This window comes from Ovis canadensis, chromosome 8, assembly GCF_042477335.2.
Source record: "Ovis canadensis isolate MfBH-ARS-UI-01 breed Bighorn chromosome 8, ARS-UI_OviCan_v2, whole genome shotgun sequence".
Classification (NCBI taxonomy): Eukaryota; Metazoa; Chordata; class Mammalia; order Artiodactyla; family Bovidae; genus Ovis; species Ovis canadensis.
The window spans coordinates 90,584,805-90,607,641 of record NC_091252.1 but is presented as its reverse complement, the minus strand read 5'-3'; the positions used below and the strand labels follow the sequence as shown (position 1 = coordinate 90,607,641).

The window sequence follows — 22,837 nt, the reverse complement described above, 5'->3', positions numbered from 1 at the left end:
CTGGAAAAAAAGTCAGTTTTTTTTTCAAATTCAATCCAAAGAAGGGCAATGCTAAACAATGTTCAAACTACTGTACAACTGCTTTCATTTCACATGCTAGCAAGATAATGCTCAAAATCCTTCAAGCTAGACTTCAGCAGTACATGAACTGAGAACTTTCAGATGTACAAACTGAGTTTTGAAGAGGCAAAGGAACCAGAGATCAAGCTGCCAATATTCATTGGCTCATGGAGAGAGCAAAGGAATTCCAGAAAAACATCTACTTCTGCTTCATTGACTACACTAAAGCCTTTGACTGTGTGGATCACAACAAACTGTGGAAAATTCTTAAAGATATGGGAGTACCAGATCACCTTACATGCCTCCCGAGAAACCTGTATTTGGGTCAAGAGGCAATAAGTCAAATTGGACATGGAACAATGGACAGGTAAAAATTAGGAAAGGAGTACAACAGGGTTGTATATTTTCACTCTGCTTATTTAACTTATATGCAGAGTACATCATGAGAAATGCTGTGCTGAATGAATCACAGGCTGGGATCAAGTTGGCTGGGAGAAATATTGACACCCTTATTTATGCAGATGACATCACTTGAAAAAAATTAATTTATTTTAATTGGAGGCTAATTTCTTTACAACATTGTAGTGATTTTTGCCAACATTGACGTGAATCAGCCACGGGTGTACATGTGCCCCCCATCCTGAATCCCCTCCCACCTGCCTCCCCATCCCATCCCTCAGGGTGGTCCCAGTGCACTGGCTTTGAGTGCCCTGTTTCATGCATCGAACTTGGACTGGTGATCTATTTCACATATGGTAATATACATGTTTCAAGGCTATTCTCTCAAATCATCCCATAGAGTCTGAAAGTCTGTTCTTTGTGTCTCTTTTGCTGTCTCACATATAAGGTCATCGTTACCATTTTTCTAAATTCCATATATATGTGTTAATATACTGTATTGGTGTTTTTCTTTCTGACTTATTTCACTCTGTATAATAGGCTCCAGTTTCATCCACCTTGTTAGAACTGATTCTTTTTAACAGCTGAGTAATATTCCATTGTGTATATGTACCATAGCTATTGGAGAAGGCAATGGCACCCCACTCCAGTACTCTTGCCTGGAAAATCCCATGGATGGAGGAGCCTGGTAGGCTGCAGTCCATGGGGTCGCTGAGGGTCAGACATGACTGAGCGAATTCACTTTCACTTTTCACTTTCATGCACTGGAGAAGGAAATGGCAACCCACTCCAGTGTTCTTCCCTGGAGAGTCCCAGGGACGGGGGAACCTGATGGGCTGCCGTCTATGGGGTCACACAGAGTCGGACATGACTGAAGTGACTTAGCATAGCATAGCATTTCTTATCCATTTGTCTGCCGATGGACATCTAGGTTGCTTTCCACGTCCTGGCTATTGTAAACAGTGCTACAATGAAAATTGGGGTACATGTATCTCTTTCAATACTGGTTTCCTTGGTGTATGCCCAGCAGTGGTATTGCTGGGTCTTATGGCAGTTCTATTTCCAGTTTTTAAAGGAATCTTCACACTGATCTCCATAGTGGTTGTACTAGTTTGCACTCCCACCAACAGTGTGAGAGTATTCCCTTTTCTCCACACCCTCTCCAGAATTTATTGTTTGTAGAATTTTTGATAGCAGTCTTTCTGACCAGCATGAGATGGTACCTCATTGTGGTTTTGATTTGCATTGCTCTGATAATATTGAGCATCTTTTCTCCTGTTTGTTAGCCATCTGTATGTCTTCTTTGGACAAATGTCTGTTTAGTTCTTTGGCCCATTTTTTGATTGGGTCTTCTATTTTTCTGGTATTGAGCTGCATGAGCTGCTTATATATTTTTGAGATTAATTCTTTGTCAGTTGCTTCATTTGCTATTATTTCCTCCCATTCTGAAGGCTGTCTTTTCACCTTGTTTTTAGTTTCCCATGTTGTGCAAAAGCTTTTAAGTTTAATTAGGTCCCATTTATTTATTTTTGCTTTTATTTCCATTACTCTGGAAGGTGGGTCATAGAGGATCCTGCTGTGATTTATGTCAGAGAGTATTTTGCCTATGTTTTCCTCTAGGAGTTTTATAGTTTCTGGTCTTACATTTAGAGCTTTAATCCATTTAGAGTTTATTTTTGTGTATGGTGTTAGAAAGTGTTCTAGTTTCATTCTTTTACAGGTGGTTGACCAGTTTCCCCAGCACCACTTGTTAAAGAGATTGCCTTTCCTCCATTGTATATTTTTGCCTCCTTTGTCAAAGATAAGGTGTCCATAGGTGCATGGGTTTATCTCTGGGCTTTCTGTTTTGTTCCATTGATCTATATTTCTGTCTTTGAACTAGTACCATATTCTCTTGATGACTGTAGCTTTGTAGTATAGTCTGAAGTCAGGCGGGTTGATTCCTCCAGTTCCATTCTTCTTTCTCAAGATTGCTTTGGCTATTCAAGGTTTTTTGTATTTCCATACGTATTGTGAATTAATTTGTTCTAGTTCTGTGAAAAATACCTTTGGTAGCTTGATAGGGATTGTATTGAATCTATAGATTGCTTTAAGTAGTATACTCATTTTCACTATATTGATTCTTCTGATCCATGAACATGGTATATTTCTCCATCTATTTGTGTCATCTTTGATTTCTTTCACCAGTGTTTTATAGTTTTTTATATATGAGTCTTCTGTTTCTTTGAGTGAGTGAATGAGTGAATTTGCTCAGTAGTGTCTGACTCGTTGTTTCTTTAGGTAGATTTATTCCTAAGTATTTTATTCTTTTCCTTGTAATGGTGAATGGAATTGCTTCCTTAATTTCTCTGTTTTCTCATTGTTAGTGTATAGGGATGCAAGAGATTTCTGTGTATTAATTTTATATCCTGCAACTTTACTGTATTCATTGATTAGCTCTAGTAATTTTCTGGTGGTGTCTTTAGGGTTTTCTATGTAGAGGGTCATGAGATGACATCACTTTTATGGCAGAAAATGAAGAGGAACTAGAGAGCCTCTTGATGAAGGTGAAAGAGGAGAGTGAAAAAGCTGGCTTGAAACTCAACATGGAGGGGGATTCAGGATGGGGAACACATGTGCACTGGTGGCAGATTCATGTCAATGTATGGCAAAACCAATACAATATTGTAAAGTAATTAGCCTCCAATAAATAAATAAATAAAATAAGTAAATAAATAAATAAAATAAATAAAAATCCTTTTTTACTAAAAAACAAAAACAAAAACACAAAACACTAATATCATAGCATCCAGTCCTATCACTTCATGGCCAATAGAAGGGGAGAAAGTGGAGAAATAGTGGCAGATTTTGTTTTCTTGGGGTCCAAAATCACTGTGGATGATTTCTGCAAGCATGAAATTGGAAGATGCTTGTTCTTTGGAAGGAAAACTATAATAAACCTAGGCAGCATATTAAAAAGCAGACATCACTTTCACAAGAAAGGTCCATATAGTCAAAACTATGGTTTTTCCAGTAGTCATGTATGGATGTGAGATTTGGACCATAAAGAAGGTTGACTGCCAGAGAATTGATATTTTCGAACTGTGGTGCTGGAGAAGACCTTGAGAGTCCCTTGGACAGGTGCTGGGGTCCAGCCCTGGTGGATCCAGGGTAATTCGAAGGTGGGGACGGAATTGGCGTCCTGGAAAAAACTTATTTAATTACAGATATAGAGGGAGATTAGAAACAGATAGTGTAGTAGGAGAATTAATGGAGAAAAGAGACTGAATAACTGGTTTACGTGGAATACTAATCACCACCTACGTAGGCCACAGGCGTTTTCCATTCTCCTGAAGGAGAGGAGGCACTGAGGCCTCCCCGGTCTGATCTCAGAAGCCCAGGCAGAATTAGCAGGCTTGGTGAGTACCCACATTTCAGATGGGAATTCAGCCAGGAAAGCGGGGAGCAAGAAAGAAAAGACATGGGGGAATCAGTCTTTCCAGAAACTGATCCGATTTCTTTATTTTTCAGGTTTGTTTATATACCTTTTTGTTATACATAGGGATGAATACAGAGTCACGCGGGGGTCAGCAGACCTGACCCTTGTCACAATCAGGTGCTTCATATAAAATTATACAAAGATCTTATGAGTTTCATCATCTCCTGGCCATGAGGTCTGCTGACATTTTATGGCCCATTCTGATACCAGTCAGTTAACGAGAAAACTTATTTTTCCAGGGGTGATATTTTCTTAAATCAGGCGCCACCCTCCAAATAAAGTTGCATTCCTATAGGGTGAGAGTGTAGTGAATTACAATCAAGAAAGGAATTTACTTAACCTAAGGTTTAACATGATTGATCTTAAAGGTTAATACTTATTTCTCTTATATGCTAGTTATATTCATTATAAGGGCAGGAATATGGAGATTTAGCAGCAAATATTGGCTCAACAAATGTAAACCGCTCACCAATGTTCCCCTTAAGATCTATTTTGTTTTAAGATAGTGATAAAGTTACATTGTTACATAGCATAGTGATTTATAGTGATTTATAACAAAGTACAGTGATCTATAACAAAAGAGAAAATTCATTAACTCAAAAAGTCTAGTATTGCTAACATCAAAAAACTACGATATTTCCTTTTCTATATTCCAAATACATTGATTAATATATTCCCAGGTGCCTAAGGATATGGAGGCCTGATGGCAATCATTGACTCATCAATGAAAAAAGCCCTACGCTAATACTCCAAACTCTTTGTGCTGTTTATGATTGAGAGGTTGTCACACAAGCTAGTCTGTCAGCAGAGAGGTTTGACCTGAGACATCCTTGTCACACCCAGGGCAGGGAGTTAGCAGTGATTATTGGCAGGACAAATGAAAAAACCCTTCACCAACCTTCCTAATCAACCCACTAATACTATACTAATGATCTTCTAATCTTCTCAAAAGAGTCTGTATTTAGAAAGTTTTAAAACATCTCTGCCTCTCAAGGTTGGGAGGCTGTAAACAATCACATGTGGCCTGATGAACCTGATCAGGCAGGCCAGAGAACCTTCAGAGTTCTTAAGTTGAAACATTCTTGTCACGCTCAGGAATTTTTGTTAACTGGAGCTGCAAGTTAACTCCTTCTCTGTGAGAAATGGTTATGGGGGAGAGCTGCCTGTAAAGTACTCTGGTTTTGGAGGTAGATGCTCTGGAACAGGGGGTTTCCTGAGGCTTGATCACGCCTTTGCATATGCCAAGCCTCCTTCCTCATGACCTTTGCCATGGGCGGAGTTCCTCATGCTGGCTCCCAACAGACAGGAGATCAAAAAAGTCAATCCTAAAGGGAATCAACCCTGAATATTCGTTGGAAGGACTGATGGTGAAGCTGAAGCTCCAATACTTTGGCCACCTCATGCAAAGAGCTGACTCCTTGGAAAAGACCTTGATGCTGGGAAAGATTGAGGGCAGTAGGAGAAGGGGGCGACAGAAGATGGGATGGTTGGATAGCATCACCAACTCAATGGACATGAGTTTGAGCAGACTCTGGGAGATAGGGAAGGACAGCGGAGCCTGGTGTGCTGCAGACCTTGGGGTTGAGAGGAGTTGGACATGGCTTAGCGAGTGAACAACAGCAAAAGCTGAATTAGCATTTCCTTTATTTCAAGTGAGATAGCCTACCTTTCCCTATGCTGAAAAGCTATTTATATTTTTCTTTCTGTGATCTATCTGGGAACGTTTTTAACCTATTTTTCTATTGTTTTGTTTTTTTCTTATTGATTCTGGGATATCTTTATATATTAGGAAAATGAGCTCTTTGTCAGTGACAAGAATTGCAATTATTTTCCAGATTAATATTACTTTCATGTAGCCAAAATTAGCAACTCTTCACTGGTTTCTATATTTGAGTCATATTTTAAAAGACCTTTGCTGTGTTTTAAGATTTTTTCTCTCTTCAGTTACATTTAATTCTTTGATCCACATGAAATTTATTTTGGTATAATTTGTGAGATCTTAACTTAAATTTGCTGCCGTATCAGATGATTACTTTGCTGTTGATATGCGCACTGTCATGAATTTAGTTATCATATAAGTGATGTTTATAGAACCAACAATGTCTTTTAGAAGGAAAAATCTTGAATCTAGTAAGAACTAGATCAGTGTGCCCTTGAAGGTTATGAAATATTGAAAGCACTACCTAGTAGACTGCAAACCATATAAACATTGTTTTCCATTATATCCTTAAAAATATCTTAATATTATGGTGGGAAAAATGTAATTTGCATCATTTGAGGTTGAACTTAACTGCACTTCTCAAAATAAATATTTCTTGCAAAAGACTCAGTGTTTAACATATTGGATAAAGTAATTCTAATTCATGTATTTAGGATGTTTTCCATATGAAAGAGGTCATTTTGTAAGCCAGATCATCAGAAAGTTTCAGCAACTTTCAGCTTTGACTAAATGGGGGCATTGAAAGGATACCACCATGGAAAGATAGTAAATTTCAATATACAGATTTCAGGGCCAAAGACAGAAGAAAAATTGTTAACGTTCTCTATCATTTTGCTAAGTTTCACTGAACAAAATTAATGAATTTGAAGTAAAAATGGATAATTCAATTAAGTAAAACATTTTGGATTTGTGTCTACCCAAGTGACCTTGATTGGGGTTTGCTGGTTTTGTGCCAGTGTGCTAGCTAAAGAAGGTCACTGCTGCCACCTAGTTCTACAAGAATTAAGTCATTAGCTAGAGCAGTCGCTGACCTTCAACACACCCTGAAAGGAATTCAGGACAGAGATCAGGAATGAGGCACTCTGTACTCTGGGAAAACCGGCAGAACAGGCCTTCAAAAAGTTACATATTTTCGTGAGACATGGTTCATGAACCTGGTTTCTTGCATCTTCCCATACCCAGGAAAGACAGGGAGGCCTGGTGTGCTGCAGTCTATGGGGCTGCACAGAGTCGACACGACTGAGCGACTGAACAGCAAGAACAAAGGTATCTGTCACTTGTGACTGGCAGGAACCTGTTAGATGTGTGCTTGATTGCATGTACCCGCTTCTCCAAAATCACACATATGCTGACTCTTACACTTACCTCTTTGGAACAGTTTCTCCAAGCTCTCTGAGAGGCTGTCTCCTGGGCTGTAGTCCTCCGTAAGACACTGAATAGACTCAACTTATAGCTCTTAACATTGTGCGGTTTTTTTGTTTGTTGGTTGGTTGGTTTTTCAAGTCAATGTAGGACTGAAATAGATCTCATTGTGAATAAGTTTGAGCTTTCACTGAAACTTTAGTTTAGCCATTGTAAGTTACTTTAGAGGGCTTCCCTGGTGGCTTAGAGGTTAAAGTGTCTGCCTGGAATGCAGGAGACCCGGGTTCGATCCCTGAGTTGGGAAGATCCCCTGGAGAAGGAAATGGCTCTAGCCAATCTTTTCATTTCACTGATTAAGAAATCAAGGATGGGGACTTCCCTGGACTCTGTGCTTCAAATGCAGTAGCTGTGGGTTTGATCCCTGGTCAGGGAAATAAGATTCCAAGTGGCACAGTCAAATTAAAAATAAAAAAAGAAAGAAAGAAATCAAGGATCAATCAGATCAGATAACAGGTCTACAGACTTCATATTACTAGCTTTTAGGCTTAAAACAAAGTATGGATGGATTTATTTGGTATTTTTTTAGTTGCTAAGTCATGTCTGACTCTTTTGTGATCCCATGGACTGTAGCCCACTAGGCTCCTCTGTCCATGGAATTCTCCAGGCAAGAATACTGGAGTAGGTTGGCATTTCCTCCTCCAGGGGATCTTCCCAACCCAGGGATTGAACCCGCGTCATCCTTGTTGGCACATGGATTCTTTACCACTGAGACACCAGAGCAGCCCATTGGTTTATAGGAATGTGTAAAAATACAGAAAATAGGGAGAGAAGATAAAAATCATTTAATTCATCAATATTCCTAAGAGAGGGTAAAATGTATTGCCTTGTGAATAAATTACTTGAAATAAGTTTTCAAATATTAGAAAGATTTAGGGGCTGTTTGAAAAGCTCAACTGTGTCATTTTAGGACAAACAAAAATGATTTTTCTATGTGAATAAGTTCATGGAACGTATTTCCTCAGAAAGTGCTTCCTGTTAAATTACAAAGAGATTACGTTTATGAATGATTATAATTATTTAAAAAAACTAGAGTTTTTCTGAGTACATTTTTGACCTTTTGAGTTTTACTTCATGGAAGGTAACCATGGCTTTTCAGAATACATCCTTGTCAGGTTAAACTCGGTAGGAATTTTCTTAGTGAACGTCAGTTTAAATAGAAATAACATTGTGTCTCTCCCAGTCACTAAAAACTTCCTTCCAGAATACCTATCCTTCTAAATGAAAAATAAATACTAGGAACAGTCAGATATGAATGAAATTCCTTTGTCCTAACTGTCCATGTGATTAGAAAAACAATAAAGTCAATTGCCCATTTTGGCTATTGGAAATCTCTCAAGAAGCAGATTCAGGGAAATTCATATTTGTGGAATTATAAAAAGAATTGAAGTTTTGAAGGCCAAGAGTCCTGTGGTGAGAACTAAAATCTGTGGAAATATTTAAATGCAAAAGGCTTGATGTTTAGAATTTGCCACAAATTCTTATCATTCATGCTGGCTGTTTTTCTTCTAAAAAGAAAACAGGAAACTTCTCGAAAAAGTCACTGGCTCTCAGCTTAAAATCAAAACAACCTTTAAAGGTAACTATGGGTTTTTAAAAAAAATCAAATGAAGACTATTTGTCACTGATTTCAAACTTGTTCTTTATCTGTTATTAATGAAGTGGAGAGTAATGACATTTCAGGAAATTGAGGATACATTGTCTGCAAAATGTGGAAAAGGAAAATATGAAGCAGAATTCTTTCTGAATTGTGTTCCTAACTTAGCTAAGCCAGCTTCTGTGGCACATGTCCTTGTAAGTTTACATTTGGAATTTTTGCCAAGCAGACTTTCTTTTGTAAGCAGAATACTGAGTACTTATATACTTAGGATGGAGCTTCCCTTGTGCCTCAGTGGTAAAGAATCCAGCAGCAGTGCAGGAGCAACAGGAGACTTGGGTTTGATCCCTGGGTCAGGAAGATCCCCTGGAGGAGGACATAACAACCCACTCCAGTATTCTTACCTGGAGAATCCCATGGACAGAGGAGCCTGGTTGGCTACAGTCAATGGAGTCGCAAAGAGCTGAACACGACTGAAGTGACTTAGCACACATATACTTTGGATACCTATGTATATAATTTTGTCCAAGAAGACAACATTTTCTTTGAAATTCTGTCCTTGTGATTTGGAATAGGGCTCCGTTTTTCTAAAGAGTTTAAAATTTCCCTTGATATCTCTTGCATTCCCTATCTCTTCTATCAAAACACATCAATATCCTATATGTTGTATGTTGGTTACAAAAATTCAACCAGTAATTTGGGAATAACACAATTTCTTTTTCTCTATATTTGGGAACAAATAGGGTTGATCTGTGTGAACACTGACAGTTTGGGTCATTTCTGTGCTAGTATTAGAATATAAACTGAAACAGTCCATAGATTCAGGGGAAAATTCTAAGCAGAGAGACAAAAGCAAGTTCTGGTCACAGCTATTTAACTCTGTCTCTTAGAAAATATGACTTTAACTTGGCTGGTTTAACTTTGCCTCCATAAAATGGTCATTCTTTCCTTCCACTCCAGAGCCAAACATATACAGGAGAATAAACGTATAAGCTTCTTTGGTTTTGGTCATTGTTCTTTCTTTTGTGTTTAATAAGATCATCTCTGAGCTCATGCTTGCATATATGATTTCTTGAAAATCATTCAGATATTTGAGAAGTAAGATGGAATAAGGACACTTTTATCTCCATTGATTTGAATAGTCAAATTAGATAGCTATTTTTACCAGAATTATCTTGGCATAATTTAAAGAGAGCCAAGCTCTTTTTCGTGGCTCCTCGGAGGCTGTTGGTCACTTCAGAATGAAGCTGAACATCTCTTTCCTGGCCACTGGCTGCCAGAAGCTCATTGAAGTGGACGATGAACGAAAACTTCGTACCTTCTACGAGAAGCGTATGGCCACAGAAGTTGCTGCTGATGCTCTGGGTGAAGAATGGAAGGGTTATGTGGTCCAAATCAGTGGCGGGAATGATAAGCAGGGTTTCCCCATGAAGCAGGGTGTCTTGACCCATGGCCGAGTTCACCTGCTTCTGAGTAAGGGGCGTTCCTGTTACAGACCAAGGAGGACTGGAGAGAGAAAGTGCAAATCTGTGCGGGGTTGCATTGTGGATGTCAATCTGAGTGTTCTCAATTTGGTCATCGTGAAAAAAGGGGAGAAGGATATTCCTGGACTCACTGATACTACAGTGCCTCGTTGCCTGGGTTCCAAAAGAGCTAGCAGAATCCACAAACTTTTCAGTCTCTCTAAAGAAGATGATGTCCTCCAATATGTTGTGCGAAAGCCCCTAAACAAAGACGGTAAGAAACCTAGGACTAAAGCACCCAAGATTCAGCGTCTCGTGACTCCACGAGTTCTGCAACACAAATGCCGGTGTATTGCTCTGAAGAAACAGTGTACTAAGAAAAATAAATAAGAGGCTGCAGAATATGCTAAACTTTTGGCCAAGAGAATGAAGGAGGCCGAAGAAAAACGGCAGGAGCAGATCGCCAAGAGACGGAGGCTGTCCTCCCTGAGAGCTTCTACTTCCAAGTCTGAGTCCAGTCAAAAATGAGGTGTTCTGAGAGTGACAAATAAAGCAGACCAGACACCAAAAAAAAAAAAAAAGAGAGCCAAAAGGAAGAGTGTCATACATGACTTCAATTTGTTTTTCCATAAACATAACAAAATATTGAGGTATTCTTAGGCAGAAAGAAGCATGCAGAATATAGCTAAACATAGAAAATTACAATCTGAGAATAATCAGGACATTTCTTCCCAAGTTTGGATGTTTCACTTATTTTGCTTTTTATGTTTCTCTCTGTAGTCTTTGGAGTGGTGTTTGTAAAACTTTCCCTGTCAGCATTTGACCTCCCTCCACATGTTGGAAAATCAACAATCAGCCATGTGTAAGTTTAGGAAGCCAAAAAGTTCATGTATGTGCTTCTCCTGACTTCTGGCAGTTAGGATAGAGGCCGCTGGCTCAGGAATTTGGAGGTTGCTGTTTAGACTTTGAGAGACAGATGAAGTGGTATAGTTGGCCTGCCTGGGTTTGAGGATCTTAGGCAAGGTGCCCAGCCTCTGTGAGTCTCAGTAGCTTCACCTGGCAGTCAGTCAGCTCAGTCACTCAGTTGTGTCAGGCTCTTCATGACCCTGTGGACTGTAGCAGACCAGGTTTCTCAGTATATCACCAACTCCAGGAGCTTGCTCAAACTCATGTCCATTGAGTCAGTGATGCCACCCAACCTTCTCATCTTCTGTCGTCCCCTTCTCCTCCTGCTTTCAATCTTGCCCAGCATCAGGGTCTTTTCCAATGAGTCAGCTCTTGGCATCAGGTGGCCAAAGGATTGGAGTTTCAACTTCGTCATCAGTCCTTCCAATGAATATTCAGGACTCATTTCCTTGGATTGACTGGTTTGATCTCCTTGCAGTCCAAGAGTCTCTCAAGAGTCTTCTCCAACACCACAGTTCAAAAGCATCAATTCTTCAGCACTCAGCTTTCTTTATGGTCTAACTCTCACATCCATATGTGACTACTGGAAAAACCATAGCTTTAACTAGACAGACGTTTGTTGGTAATGTCTCTGCTTTTTAGTATGCTGTCTAGGTTGGTCATAGCTTTTCTTCCAAGGAGCTGCCGGGGTCCAGCCCCGGTGGATCCAGGGTGATTCGAAGGTGGGGACGGCATCAGCGTCCTTGGAAAAATACATATTTAATCACAGATATATAGAGAGATTAGAAACGGATAGTGTAGTAGGAAGATTAGTGGAGAAAAGGGGCTGAATAACTTGGATTATGTGAAATAGCATCCATGCTCCAGATGGGAATTCAGCCAGAAAAACAGGGAGCAAGAAAGAACGACATGGGGGAATCAGTCTTTCCGGAAACTGATCTGATTTCTTTATTTTTGGGTTTGCTTATATACCTTTTGTTACATATAGGGATGAATACAGAGTTACGTGGGGGCCAGCAGTCCTGATCTTTATCAAAATCAGGTGCTTCACATAAATGTAAAAGAAAGGTCTTAGGAATATTACATCATCTTCTGGCCATGAGACCCGCTGACATTTTATGATCCTTTCTTTCTGATAACCAAAAAACTTATTTTTCCAAGGGTGTTTTTTCTTAAACCAGGCACCACACTCCAAATAAAGTTACATTCCTATAGGGTGAGGGTGTAGTGAGTTACAATCAAGAAAGGAATCTATTTAACCCAAGGTTAACATGATTAATCTTAAAGGTTAATACTTATTTCTCCTATATGCTTAAAGGTTAATGCTTATTTCTCCTATATGCTAGTTATATTCATTGTAAGGGCAGGGAGCATGGAGATTTAGCAGCAAACATCAGCCCAACAAATGAAAATCCTTTCACCAATGTTCCCCTTAAGATCTATTTAGTCTTAAGACAGTGATAAAGTTACATTTTCACATAGCAAGGACACAGTGATTCATGACAAAGTACAGTGATCTATAACAAAAGAGAAAATTCATTAACTCAAAAAGTCTAGTATTGCTAACATCAAAAAACTACGATATTTCCTTTTCTATATTCCAAATACATTGATTAATATATTCCCAGGTGCCTAAGGATATGGAGGCCTGGTGGCAATCATTGACTCAAGAAGAAGAAAAAGCCCTATGCTAATTAAGACTCTCAAAATACTCCAAAACTCTCTGTGCTGTTTATGGTTAATGGGTAGTAAACAATCATGTGCTAGTGGCTGGAGTATGGATAATCCTGTCACACAAGCTAGTCTGTAAGCAGAGAGGTTTGACCTGAGACATCCTTGTTCCACCCAGAGCAGGGAATTAGAAGCAATTATTGACACAACAAATGAAAAACCCTTCACCAATATAATTCCTAACCAACCCACTATACTAATAATTTCCAACTCCCCAAAAGAATTTGCCTTTAGTAAGTCTAAAACATCTCCTGCCTCTCAGGTTGGGAGGCTGTAAACAATCACATGTGGCGGGACGAACCTATACAGGCGGGTAGATAACCTTCAGAGGAGTCCATAAGCTGAAACACTCTTGTCACGCCCAGGAATTTTTATTGCCTTGGAGCTGCACGTTTACTCTTTCTCCGAAAGAAACGGTTGTGGGGGAGAGCCCCCTGTAAAGTCAGAGGTGTAGGTGAGAGCATAAAACAGACTCTGGTTTTGGGGTAGATGCTCAGGAACAGGGGGTTTCCTGAGGCTTGATCACACCTTTGCGTATGCCAAGCCTCCTTCCTCGTGAACTTTGCCATGGGCGGAGTTCCTCACGCTGGCCCCCGGCAAGCAACCATCTTTTAATTTGGTGGCTACAGTCACCATCTGCTGTAATTTTGGAGCCCAAGAAAATAAAGTTTCTCACTGTTTCCATTGTCATGATGTGATGGAACTGGATGCCATGATCTTAGTTTTCACCTATAAAATGGGACAATTATTTTCTTCCAGGTGTTATCAGGACAATTAAATGAGATAGTGTTAACTTGCTTAGAACAGACTTCACAGAATGTAAACTCACAGTAGACGTGAACTCTTACTGTGAAGGGGCCAACAAGGCAACCAAACAGACAACTTAGAATTCATCTGACAGTGGTTGTGTCTTGTACCTGGAGTCCTCTGGTGGCTTGGCAACCAAGCAGTTCTTTTCACTTGACCTCAGTTGTGGATTCCTTTGGTTTTGTCCTGTTTTCCAAATGTAGTCCTCCAAACCTCCAGTCAGTTTTGTGAGCCACTCAATAATCTTCTGGAAAATCCTTCTGCCTTGAGTTTGTTAGAACCCATACCTAGATGGATATTGTCTGTGACAATCGGATGAATGTCTGAGTACTATGTCAAACTGTTTTACTTTGGTTTCATTTATATGAGCCTTTTCCTGATGAAGAGGGAGTTATCTTTGAAACTGTGAAGAACTTACCTTGCTTTCTGTTTGTATCAGCCCCAGAGTCCTGCAAGGTACTGGTCCAGGGCACCAGGTGTCACCTTTTCTTGGCCCATGATCTGGTGCCTAGAAGGCCAAGAGAATACCGAAAGGCATGTTGGATGAAAGAATGAATGAACTCAACAGATGTTGTTGACTCAGGGCTCTGATGTGGTTAAGCAGTGCTAGCAATCCTTTAACAGACTTCTGTTTAAATGAAACAGAAATTCTTATATTGTTTGTCATTTTTGATTGATTATTCTGTGATTATAGCCAAATAGATTCTGACATTAAGATTATACGTGCTTTTTATCCCCCAAGACTCTTTTTTTCTTGCTGTCTACCTACTGCCAAAGAAGCACTTCTTGCCATTTTTTGGAGAAGTGATTTACAAGGGTGCTCCACAAAGTTCTGTTGGAAACAAATACTGCTTTGGACAGATTTTGTATGGTTCATCGAAACTGGCTCTGTTTCACTCTTTCATTCAGGAGACTCTTCAAACATAAGATTGAGGCAAGTGCTTTTATTTCAGAATGGAGATTTTTGCATGAAGTTTGGCATATTTTGCTTTAATTTGTCATTAAGAGATAATAAACTTATTTGGATTATGCATGTTCCAAAATTTTTTAAAAGAATGAAAAAATTCTGTTTAATTCTGAACTGCTTCTGTGACCTGTTTTTATAGAGGTATTTTGTAAAAAAGGTTGAGTCAACATAGAACAAGAAATCTGAGTGTGCACGACAAATCCTTGGAAAGAACTCTAACAGAGCTTTCATCTGACCACCAACCTGAAACGCTGATCGCAAGCCAGAAAAATCTCTCCACGTCGTCTCTCTTCAAAGGGTGTTAAAGTGCAGTGCAGTCAGGATGAAAAAACAAAGCAGATTTTAATAATATCCAGTCTTAGATGCCATCAGCAAGATGACATTTCCTGGAAAGAACTATGTGATTACAGTATTATTATTTGTAATGATGCTTGATATGATCAACAAAGGAAAAGTAAATGATCCAAATGGGACTTCTGGCAGAGAACTGCATTCTCATTAAAAGAGGTATTAGTGGGCCAAACACATTTGAGTAAACATGGAATATGAACTTGATGTTAGAAAAGAGGAGATGTTTGTGGAGACCAAAGGAATTTATAAGGCCAAGGAATTCCGGTTTCACCCACTTAGAGTAAAACCAGGCTGACCTTTGTCAGACCTCTTGGCAGCCTGGGCCAGGATTTATACTGAAGGAAAACTTAAAAGTCAAAATTACATAGTTTACATGATGTCATGCGTTTTATCATTTCCATCTTTTAGATACATAGCCATAATGGCATAAACCCTAGCACTCAGCATATCAGAAAAATACCAGAAAAACACCCCCAGGAAGTGTGGGGGTGGTAGAGAAGACTTCAAATTCTTTGCCATGAGGTCAGTAAACTTGAGAGATAATAAAAAAATTAGAGCTGGCAGGCTCTGAATATGTTACTACTCAGTTTGCCAATGAGGAAAACGTGAAACAAAAACTTTTAACAATGACATCGACGGGTTAGTTATAGAAAAAAAAGAGACTAGAGACAATTTAACCAAGCATATTCATTTCTATTTTTTTGTACAGTTGTCTTTTAAAAATACATAAGATGGGGAAAAAATCAAGGAAAATTTGAGTTGGGTAATGACTATCTGAGACAGTCTCCTGATAGACGCCTGCCAATTCCTGATGCAATAAACACCAATCTTACTTTCTAAAAATTTCTGTATAAATATCAGATCTCCAAGTCCCAGATGTTCAGTGATCTAATTGAAGTAACATTAGATCCAGTTCATAAATGGAAGACATTAAACAATTTAAAATTATTTGTAATAGGGTAAGAGCAAGACTGTGTGCTTTCACCCTGCTTATTTAACTTATATACAGAGTACCTCATGCAAAATGCTGGGCTGGATGAAGCACAAGCTGGAATTAAGATTTCCAGGAGAAATATCAATAACCTCAGGTATTCAGATGACACCACCCTTATGACAGAAAGTGAAGAAGAACTAAAGAGCCTTTTGATGAAAGTGAAAGAGGACAGTGAAAAAGCTGGTTTAAAACTCAACATTCATAAAATGATGATCATGGCATCCGTTCCCATCACTTCATGGCAAATAGATGGGGAAGCAATGGAAACAGTGAGAGAGTTTATTTTTTTGGGCTCCAAAATCACTGCAGATGGTGACAGCAGCCATGAAATTAAAAGACGCTTACTCCTTGCAAGAAAAGCTATGGCCAACCTAGACAGCATATTAAAAAGCAGAGACATTACTTTGTCAACAAAGGTCCATCTAGTCAAGGCTACTGGAGAAGGAGATGGCAACCCACTTCAGTAATCTTGCCTAGAGAATCCTGTGGACAGAGGAGCCTGGTGGGCTGCTGTTCCTACGGACACGCAGAGTTGGACACAACTGAAGTGACTTAGCATGCATGTATGCATTAGAGAAGGAAATGGCAACACACTCCAGTATTCTTGCCTGGAGAATCCCGGGGACAGAGGAGCCTAGTGGGCTGCCGTCTATGGGGTCCCACAGAGTCAGACACGACTGAAGCAACGAAGCAGCAGCAGCAGTCCAGGCTATGGTTTTTCCAGTGGTCGTGTATGGATGTGAGAGTTGAACTGTGAAGAAGGCTGAGCGCCGAAGAATTGATGCTTTTGAACTGAAGTGTTGGAGGAGACTCTTGAGGGTCCCTTGTACTGCAAGGAGATCCAACCAGTCCATCCTAAAGGAGATCAGTCCTGAATATTCATTGAAAGGACTGATGCTGAAAGTGAAACTCCAATACTTTGGCCACCTGATGTGAAGAATTGACTCCCTGGAAAAGCCCCTGATGCTGGAAAAGATTGAAGGCAGGAGGAGAAGGAGATGACAGAGGATGAGATAGTTGGGTGGCATCGCTGACTCAATGGACATGAGTCTGAGTAAGCTTTGGGAGTTGGTGATGGACAGGAAAGCCTGGTGTGCTGCAGTCCATGGGGTCAAAAAGAGTCTGACACAACTGAGCAACTGAACTGAACTGAACGAGAAATACTATTATTTAATAACTACGTAAGTACGGAAACATAACTGTTAATTCAAAGAATTCACAGTTTTATAAAGAAGCTATTTTTCTGTTTTTAAATTTTTTTATTTTTAATTGAAGGATAATTTCTTTACAGTATTGTGTTGGTCTCTGCCAAACATCAACATGAATCAACCATAGGTATACATATGTCTCCTTCCTCTTAAACCTCTGTTCCCCCTCCCTCCCCACCTTCCCCCCCAGGTTGTTCCTGAGCCCTGGTTTGAGTCCTACAGCAAATTCCCATTGGCTATCTAATTACATATGGTGATATATATTTCCTTACTTTCTCCATGCATCCCGCCCTCTCCTTCTTCCCCCAGCCCCCATGTCCATAAGTCTGTTCTCTATGTCTATGTCTCCATTGCTGCCCTGAAAATAATTTTGTCAGTACCATCTTTCTAGATTCCATATATATGTGCTAATATATGATATTTGTTTTTCTCTTTCTGACTTACTTCACTCTGAATAGTAGGCTCTAGGTTCATCCACTTCATTAGAACTGATTCAAAAGTGTTCTTTTTCATGGCTGAGTAATATTCCATTGTATGTATGTATGGAGTTTACAAAGAAGTATTTTTCAATGGGTAAAATAAGTTACCTTTTTTCTACCCTAATTTTATAATGATGATAAATTATCATTCTACCATAATGATGATAAATTATGCTGCTGATCGTCTTCTAGTTGTCATACTAAGAAATGAATCAACCTTGAATGATACTCCATTTGTCTACAAAATAGCAGTAGGTTCACTCAGAGACTTGCTCAGAAGATTAAACTGTATGCCCAAAATGCCTCCAAACCAGCTGGGGAAATGGATTCAAAAGTCACATTCTTTTTTTTATTTATTTATTAAAATACTGAGTTTATTTCACATGTATATTTGTCTCCCCACCATTCCCATCTGTCTGACCACCACTACTACTATTCCTATCATAACATTCCATACATACTTAAAAACCAAGCAAAGGGTGGGGTTCCATCTTTAAAAACTAAACAGGCATTTTGGACAACACAGTCTTGGCAATGGAATGTGGACAACGTTTATCAGACACGGTAGGGAAAGTTCTCACTCTGCATTATAAAAAGGACAGCCAGATATCAACTGTTACAGAAATGAATTAAGATGGAAAATTTTTAACAAACTGTTTAAACTATTTTTTTAAAGAGACTTCCTCCACTGCCAGAGATCTTGAATAGCCTCCTGGTCAGTCATCCGGAAACAGTTCTTCACATAATTGATAAACTTGGCTTCCACTTTGGGAAGGGAACCACCTTTTTCTATACTTGCTTGCATTTTTGCTTTAATGTCTTCTACAGAGCTAGATCCTTTTGGTGTTTTAGGTGTTTTTTCCTGTTTCTTGAAGGATTCTTGACCTTTTGATCTTGGTGTTGACGGTTTTGAGTCTTTTCCATTTTGGTTTGATTTTTGTGCATTTTTGGCTGGAGTATCTCGTACAGACTTACTTACTTTCTTTACTGGAGCTTTTTCTTCAACTTCCTCATCAAAATCGTCATCATCATCATCTTCTTCATCATCATTGTCATCGTCATCGTCGCCATCATCTTCATCTTCATCAGCAGCAAGCTTTACTTTTTTCTGGGGAAACTTGCTACCACTTCCAGGGGCAGAACGCTTTCCAGATATACTTAGGAGTTTCACCTCCTCCTCCTCCTCTTCTTCTGTCTCTGCATCTTTCTCCACAGCTACTAAGTGCTGTCCACTGATATGCACAGGCCCTGAACCACACTTCAACCGTAAGACCACAGGTGGTGTAATTTCAAAGCCCCCAAGAGAAACCGTTGGCTGTACAGACATCTTCAAAGTCGCCAGTGTTACTTTAACTGGACTGCCTTCATAATTCATCGCCTCTGCTTCAACAATGTGTAACTCATCCTTTGCTCCAGCCCCTAAACTGACCGTTCTTAAAGATAACTGGTGCTCATTTTCATCATTATCCACCTTGAAGTGATAATCTCTGTCAGCCTTTAGTTCACAACCAACAAGATAGTTCTGGGGCCTCAAGGTGCTCATGTCCATGTCCATTGAATCCTCCATGGGTTGGCGGCACGCACTTATGTGGGAGAGAAGCCGGACGGAATTAAACGACTACTATTCGAACCAGCAGCCGCGCAGGACGGAATCACACCAGGGAAAGCCAAAAGTCACATTCTTATATAGGGAATGTGGTATGTATTTTAAAATGAGACAGTCATAGGCTTGTGACGGTAGTGGAGAATGAGATGCAAAGAAATTTGGAACCATTTTTTCAGTTTTTTACAAATTTGTGATGGATTACAAGGAAGGGAATGGCTACCCACTCCACTATTCTTGCATGGAGAATTTCATGGACAAAGGAGCCTGGAGGGCTACAGTTCGTGGGGTCAAAAAGGGTAGAAAACGGCTGAGTGACCAACACTTTCACAAAGGATTACCAGAAGGCAAGCTTCCTTACACTTCTGTGAAGTTCTTTTTAGGGGTAAGACACTAGGAAAATTGGACGGTTTACAGATGTCAACCTCTCCCGCCCCCCCCTCCCCTCAATACCTCCCCTCCCTGTTCACATTCCCTTCATTCATGCACAGAGTGAAGTTCCAGGTGGATGCCAAATTTAAATCACTTTCTTGTCCCTTAGGATCAAATACTGTGCACCTGGCTCCATCTTTAAAACAATACCCTGCATGTGGTCCAGACACTTTGATTAATATTTGTTGAATCAGAATAGAAAGAGTTGGTTACAAAGGGGATCTGAGTCTTTGGGACTCCTGACACATTTGCATTCATTTAATGCTACTGACCAGGTCTCTGGGCTGTGGTGCTGTTAGATGAAGACCAGCCCGCCCGGGGAAGAGTAATCCTGGTTGCCGTGAAACCTGGAGCTACCAGAAACCCGAAGGGCAACATGGAAGAGAAGCTTGAGAAGTTTGAAACAGTTTCCCTCTCAGCTGGCTGTGTCACGTCTGACTGGAACAACGTACTCTTTCCACAGGTGGAAATTTAGATCTGAATTTCAGAATCTACTTGCGTAGATTTTAACACCGGAAGTAGGAACCATTTATGCTCATTCAAAAATTTCCACTTTCTTCTGCAATTTTTTTCACCTCGTGTAAAACATAGCCTTCCCTTGAGGGCCTCCCCCTTCCCACCGCTGAAGTCAGAGCTCAGTCCTGACTTTTGCAACTGTACCCACAGAAAGGTTCCCTTTGCGGGGCTGGGGTTCCACCTAGAATGGGGAAGAATCTGTGAAGCTGGCAGGCAGAATATCCTCTTCTGAACCTTGGTTATTTCTTCACTGATTCTGAGGTACACAGTTTTTCATATTAGTATTTCTGACACAGAGATGCTTATTTCCATCTGTGGCATCTTATATTCAGTAAAATACAGTGTAATGACCAATGCTTCCTTTTTTTAAAAGTGAAAATGTTTACCCATTTATTTTTATTTGTTTATTTGGCTGCTTCGAGTCTTAGTTGCAGCACACAGGATCTTCACTGCAACTTGGGGGATCTTTCTGTTGTGAACATGGACTCTTGAGTTGCAGTCATTGGGCTTAGTTGCTTGGCAGCATGTGAGATCTTAGTTCCCTGACTAGGGATTGAACCAGAGTTCCCTGCATTGCCAGGCAGATTCTTAGCCACTGGACCACCAGGAAAGTCCCATGACCCACACTTTCTGATAATGGTGGTAATGATGTATCTTTAGAGGTTACTAAAATTACACTTGTGCAGTAGTTTGAGCATTCCTTGGCATTTCCTTTCTTTGGGATTGGAATGAAAACTGACCTTTTCCAGTCCTGTGGCCACTGATGAGTTTTCCAAATTTGCTGGCATACTGAGTGCAGTACTTTCACAGCATCATCTTTTAGTATTTGAAATAGCTCAACTGGAGTTCCATCACCTCCACTAGCTTTGTTTGTAGTAATGCTTCCTAAGGCCCTCTGGACTTCACATTTCAGGATATTTGGCTCTAGGTGAGTGATCATACCATTGTGATTATCTGGGTCGTGAAGATCTTTTTTGTACAGTTCTTCTGTGTTTTCTTGCAACCTCTTCTTAATATCTTCTGCTTCTGTTAGGTCCATACAATTTCTGTCCTTTATTGAGCCCATCTTTGCATGAAATGTTCCCTTGGTATCTCTAATTTTCTTTAAGAGATCTCTAGTCTTTCCCATTCTATTGTTTTCCTCTATTTCTTTGCACTGATCACTGAGGAAGGCTTTCTTATCTCTCCTTGCTATTATTTGGAACTCTGCATTCAAATGGGTATATCTTTCCTTTTCTCCTTTACTTTTGGCTTCTCTTCTTTTCACAGCTATTTGTAAGGCCTCCTCAGACAGCTTTTTTGTCTTTTTGCATTTCTTTTCCTTGGGGATGGTCTTGATTCCTGTCTCCTGTACAATGTCATGAACCTCCATCCATAGTTCATCAGGCACTCTGTCTATCAGATCTAGTTCCTTAAATCTGTTTCTCACTTCCACTGTATAATTGTTAGGGATTTGATTTAGGTCATACCTGAATGGTCTAGCGGTTTTCCCCACTTTCTTAAATTTAAGTCTGAATTTGGCAATAAGGAGTTCATGATCTGAGCCACAGTCGGCTCCCAGTCTTGTTTTTGCTGACTGTATAGAGCTTCTCCATCTTTGGCTGCAAAGAATATAATCAATCTGATTTCTGTGTTGACCATCTGGTGACGTCCATGTGTAGAGTCTTCTCTTGTCTAGTCAGGGTTATGGTTTTTCCAGTGGTCATGTCTGGATGTGAGAGTTGGACTATAAAGAAAGCTTGAGCTCCAAAGAATTGATGTTTTTGAACTGTGGTGTTGGAGAAGACTCTTGAGAGTCCCTTGGATTGCAAGGAGATCCAACCAGTCCCTCCTAAAGGAAATCAGTCCTGAATGTTGATTGGAAGGACTGATGTTGAGCCGAAACTCCAATACTTTGGCCACCTGAGCAAAGAGCTGACTCATTTGAAAAGACCCTGATGCTGGGAAAGACTGAAAGCAGGAGGAGAAGGGGATAGCAGAGGATGAGATGGTTGGATGGCATCACCAACTCAATGGACATGAGGTTGAGTAAACTCTGGGTGTTGGTGATGGACAGTGAAGCCTGGTGTGCTGCAATCCATGGGGTCGCAAAGAGTCGGTCACGACTGAGCAACTGAACTGAATTGAAAATTACACTGCAAGCTAGTTTCATGGCATCTAATGTTCCTCCCTCTCAACAGCTGTCTGTGTCCTGTATATTCAGAGGCCTGTCATTCCCTATATACTTCTGATCCTCTTAAGGTCCTCTGACTTGGACTAAGAGTATATAGTGTTTGAGTCAAAAAAGGGTTGGTTTTTCTGTTTTGTTTTTGAAGGCTAGCTTCTCATTCTTTGCCTATTACAGCCATCACATAAATAATGATAACTAATATTTAAATGGCACCCCACTTTGGTATTCTTGCTTGGGAAATCTCATGGACAGAGGAGCCTGGCAGGCTACAATCCATGGGGTCGCAAAAGAGTCGGACACAACTAAACAACAACAAATATTTAGAGTTGACTTTGCAGCAGGCACTGTTGTATGCATTTGAGCAATATTAAGTCACTTAATCTTCACAAGAAAAGCTATGGCTTTCACGGTAGAAGAAAAACATAGGGGAAGTACAATTATTAACTCCATTTAACAGAGGATTAAGTGGACCGCAAGGAGGTCAAACCAGTCAATCTTAAAGGAAATCAGTCCTGAATATTCATTGGAAGGACTGAT

General features: G+C 40.0%; 1 protein-coding gene and 2 pseudogenes across 2 annotated transcripts in view; 2 read left to right on the top strand and 1 right to left on the bottom strand.

Moving 5' to 3' along the window:
• The first annotated feature begins 6,755 nt into the window (after positions 1 to 6,755).
• The window catches only part of LOC138445010 (uncharacterized), a 55,314-nt gene continuing 39,232 nt past the window's right edge, over positions 6,756 to 22,837 (top strand). The window contains exon 1 of one of the 2 annotated variants that reach the window (XM_069598771.1): positions 6,756 to 6,923. In XM_069598771.1, the coding sequence (XP_069454872.1) occupies positions 6,806 to 6,923 (118 nt within the window). In that variant the 5' untranslated portion in view covers positions 6,756 to 6,805. The remainder of the gene's footprint in view (positions 6,924 to 22,837) is intronic. The other variant, XR_011258706.1, reaches the window with a different exon arrangement.
• On the top strand, positions 9,914 to 10,717 carry LOC138445128 (small ribosomal subunit protein eS6 pseudogene; annotated as a pseudogene).
• On the bottom strand, positions 18,218 to 19,240 carry LOC138445127 (nucleophosmin pseudogene; annotated as a pseudogene).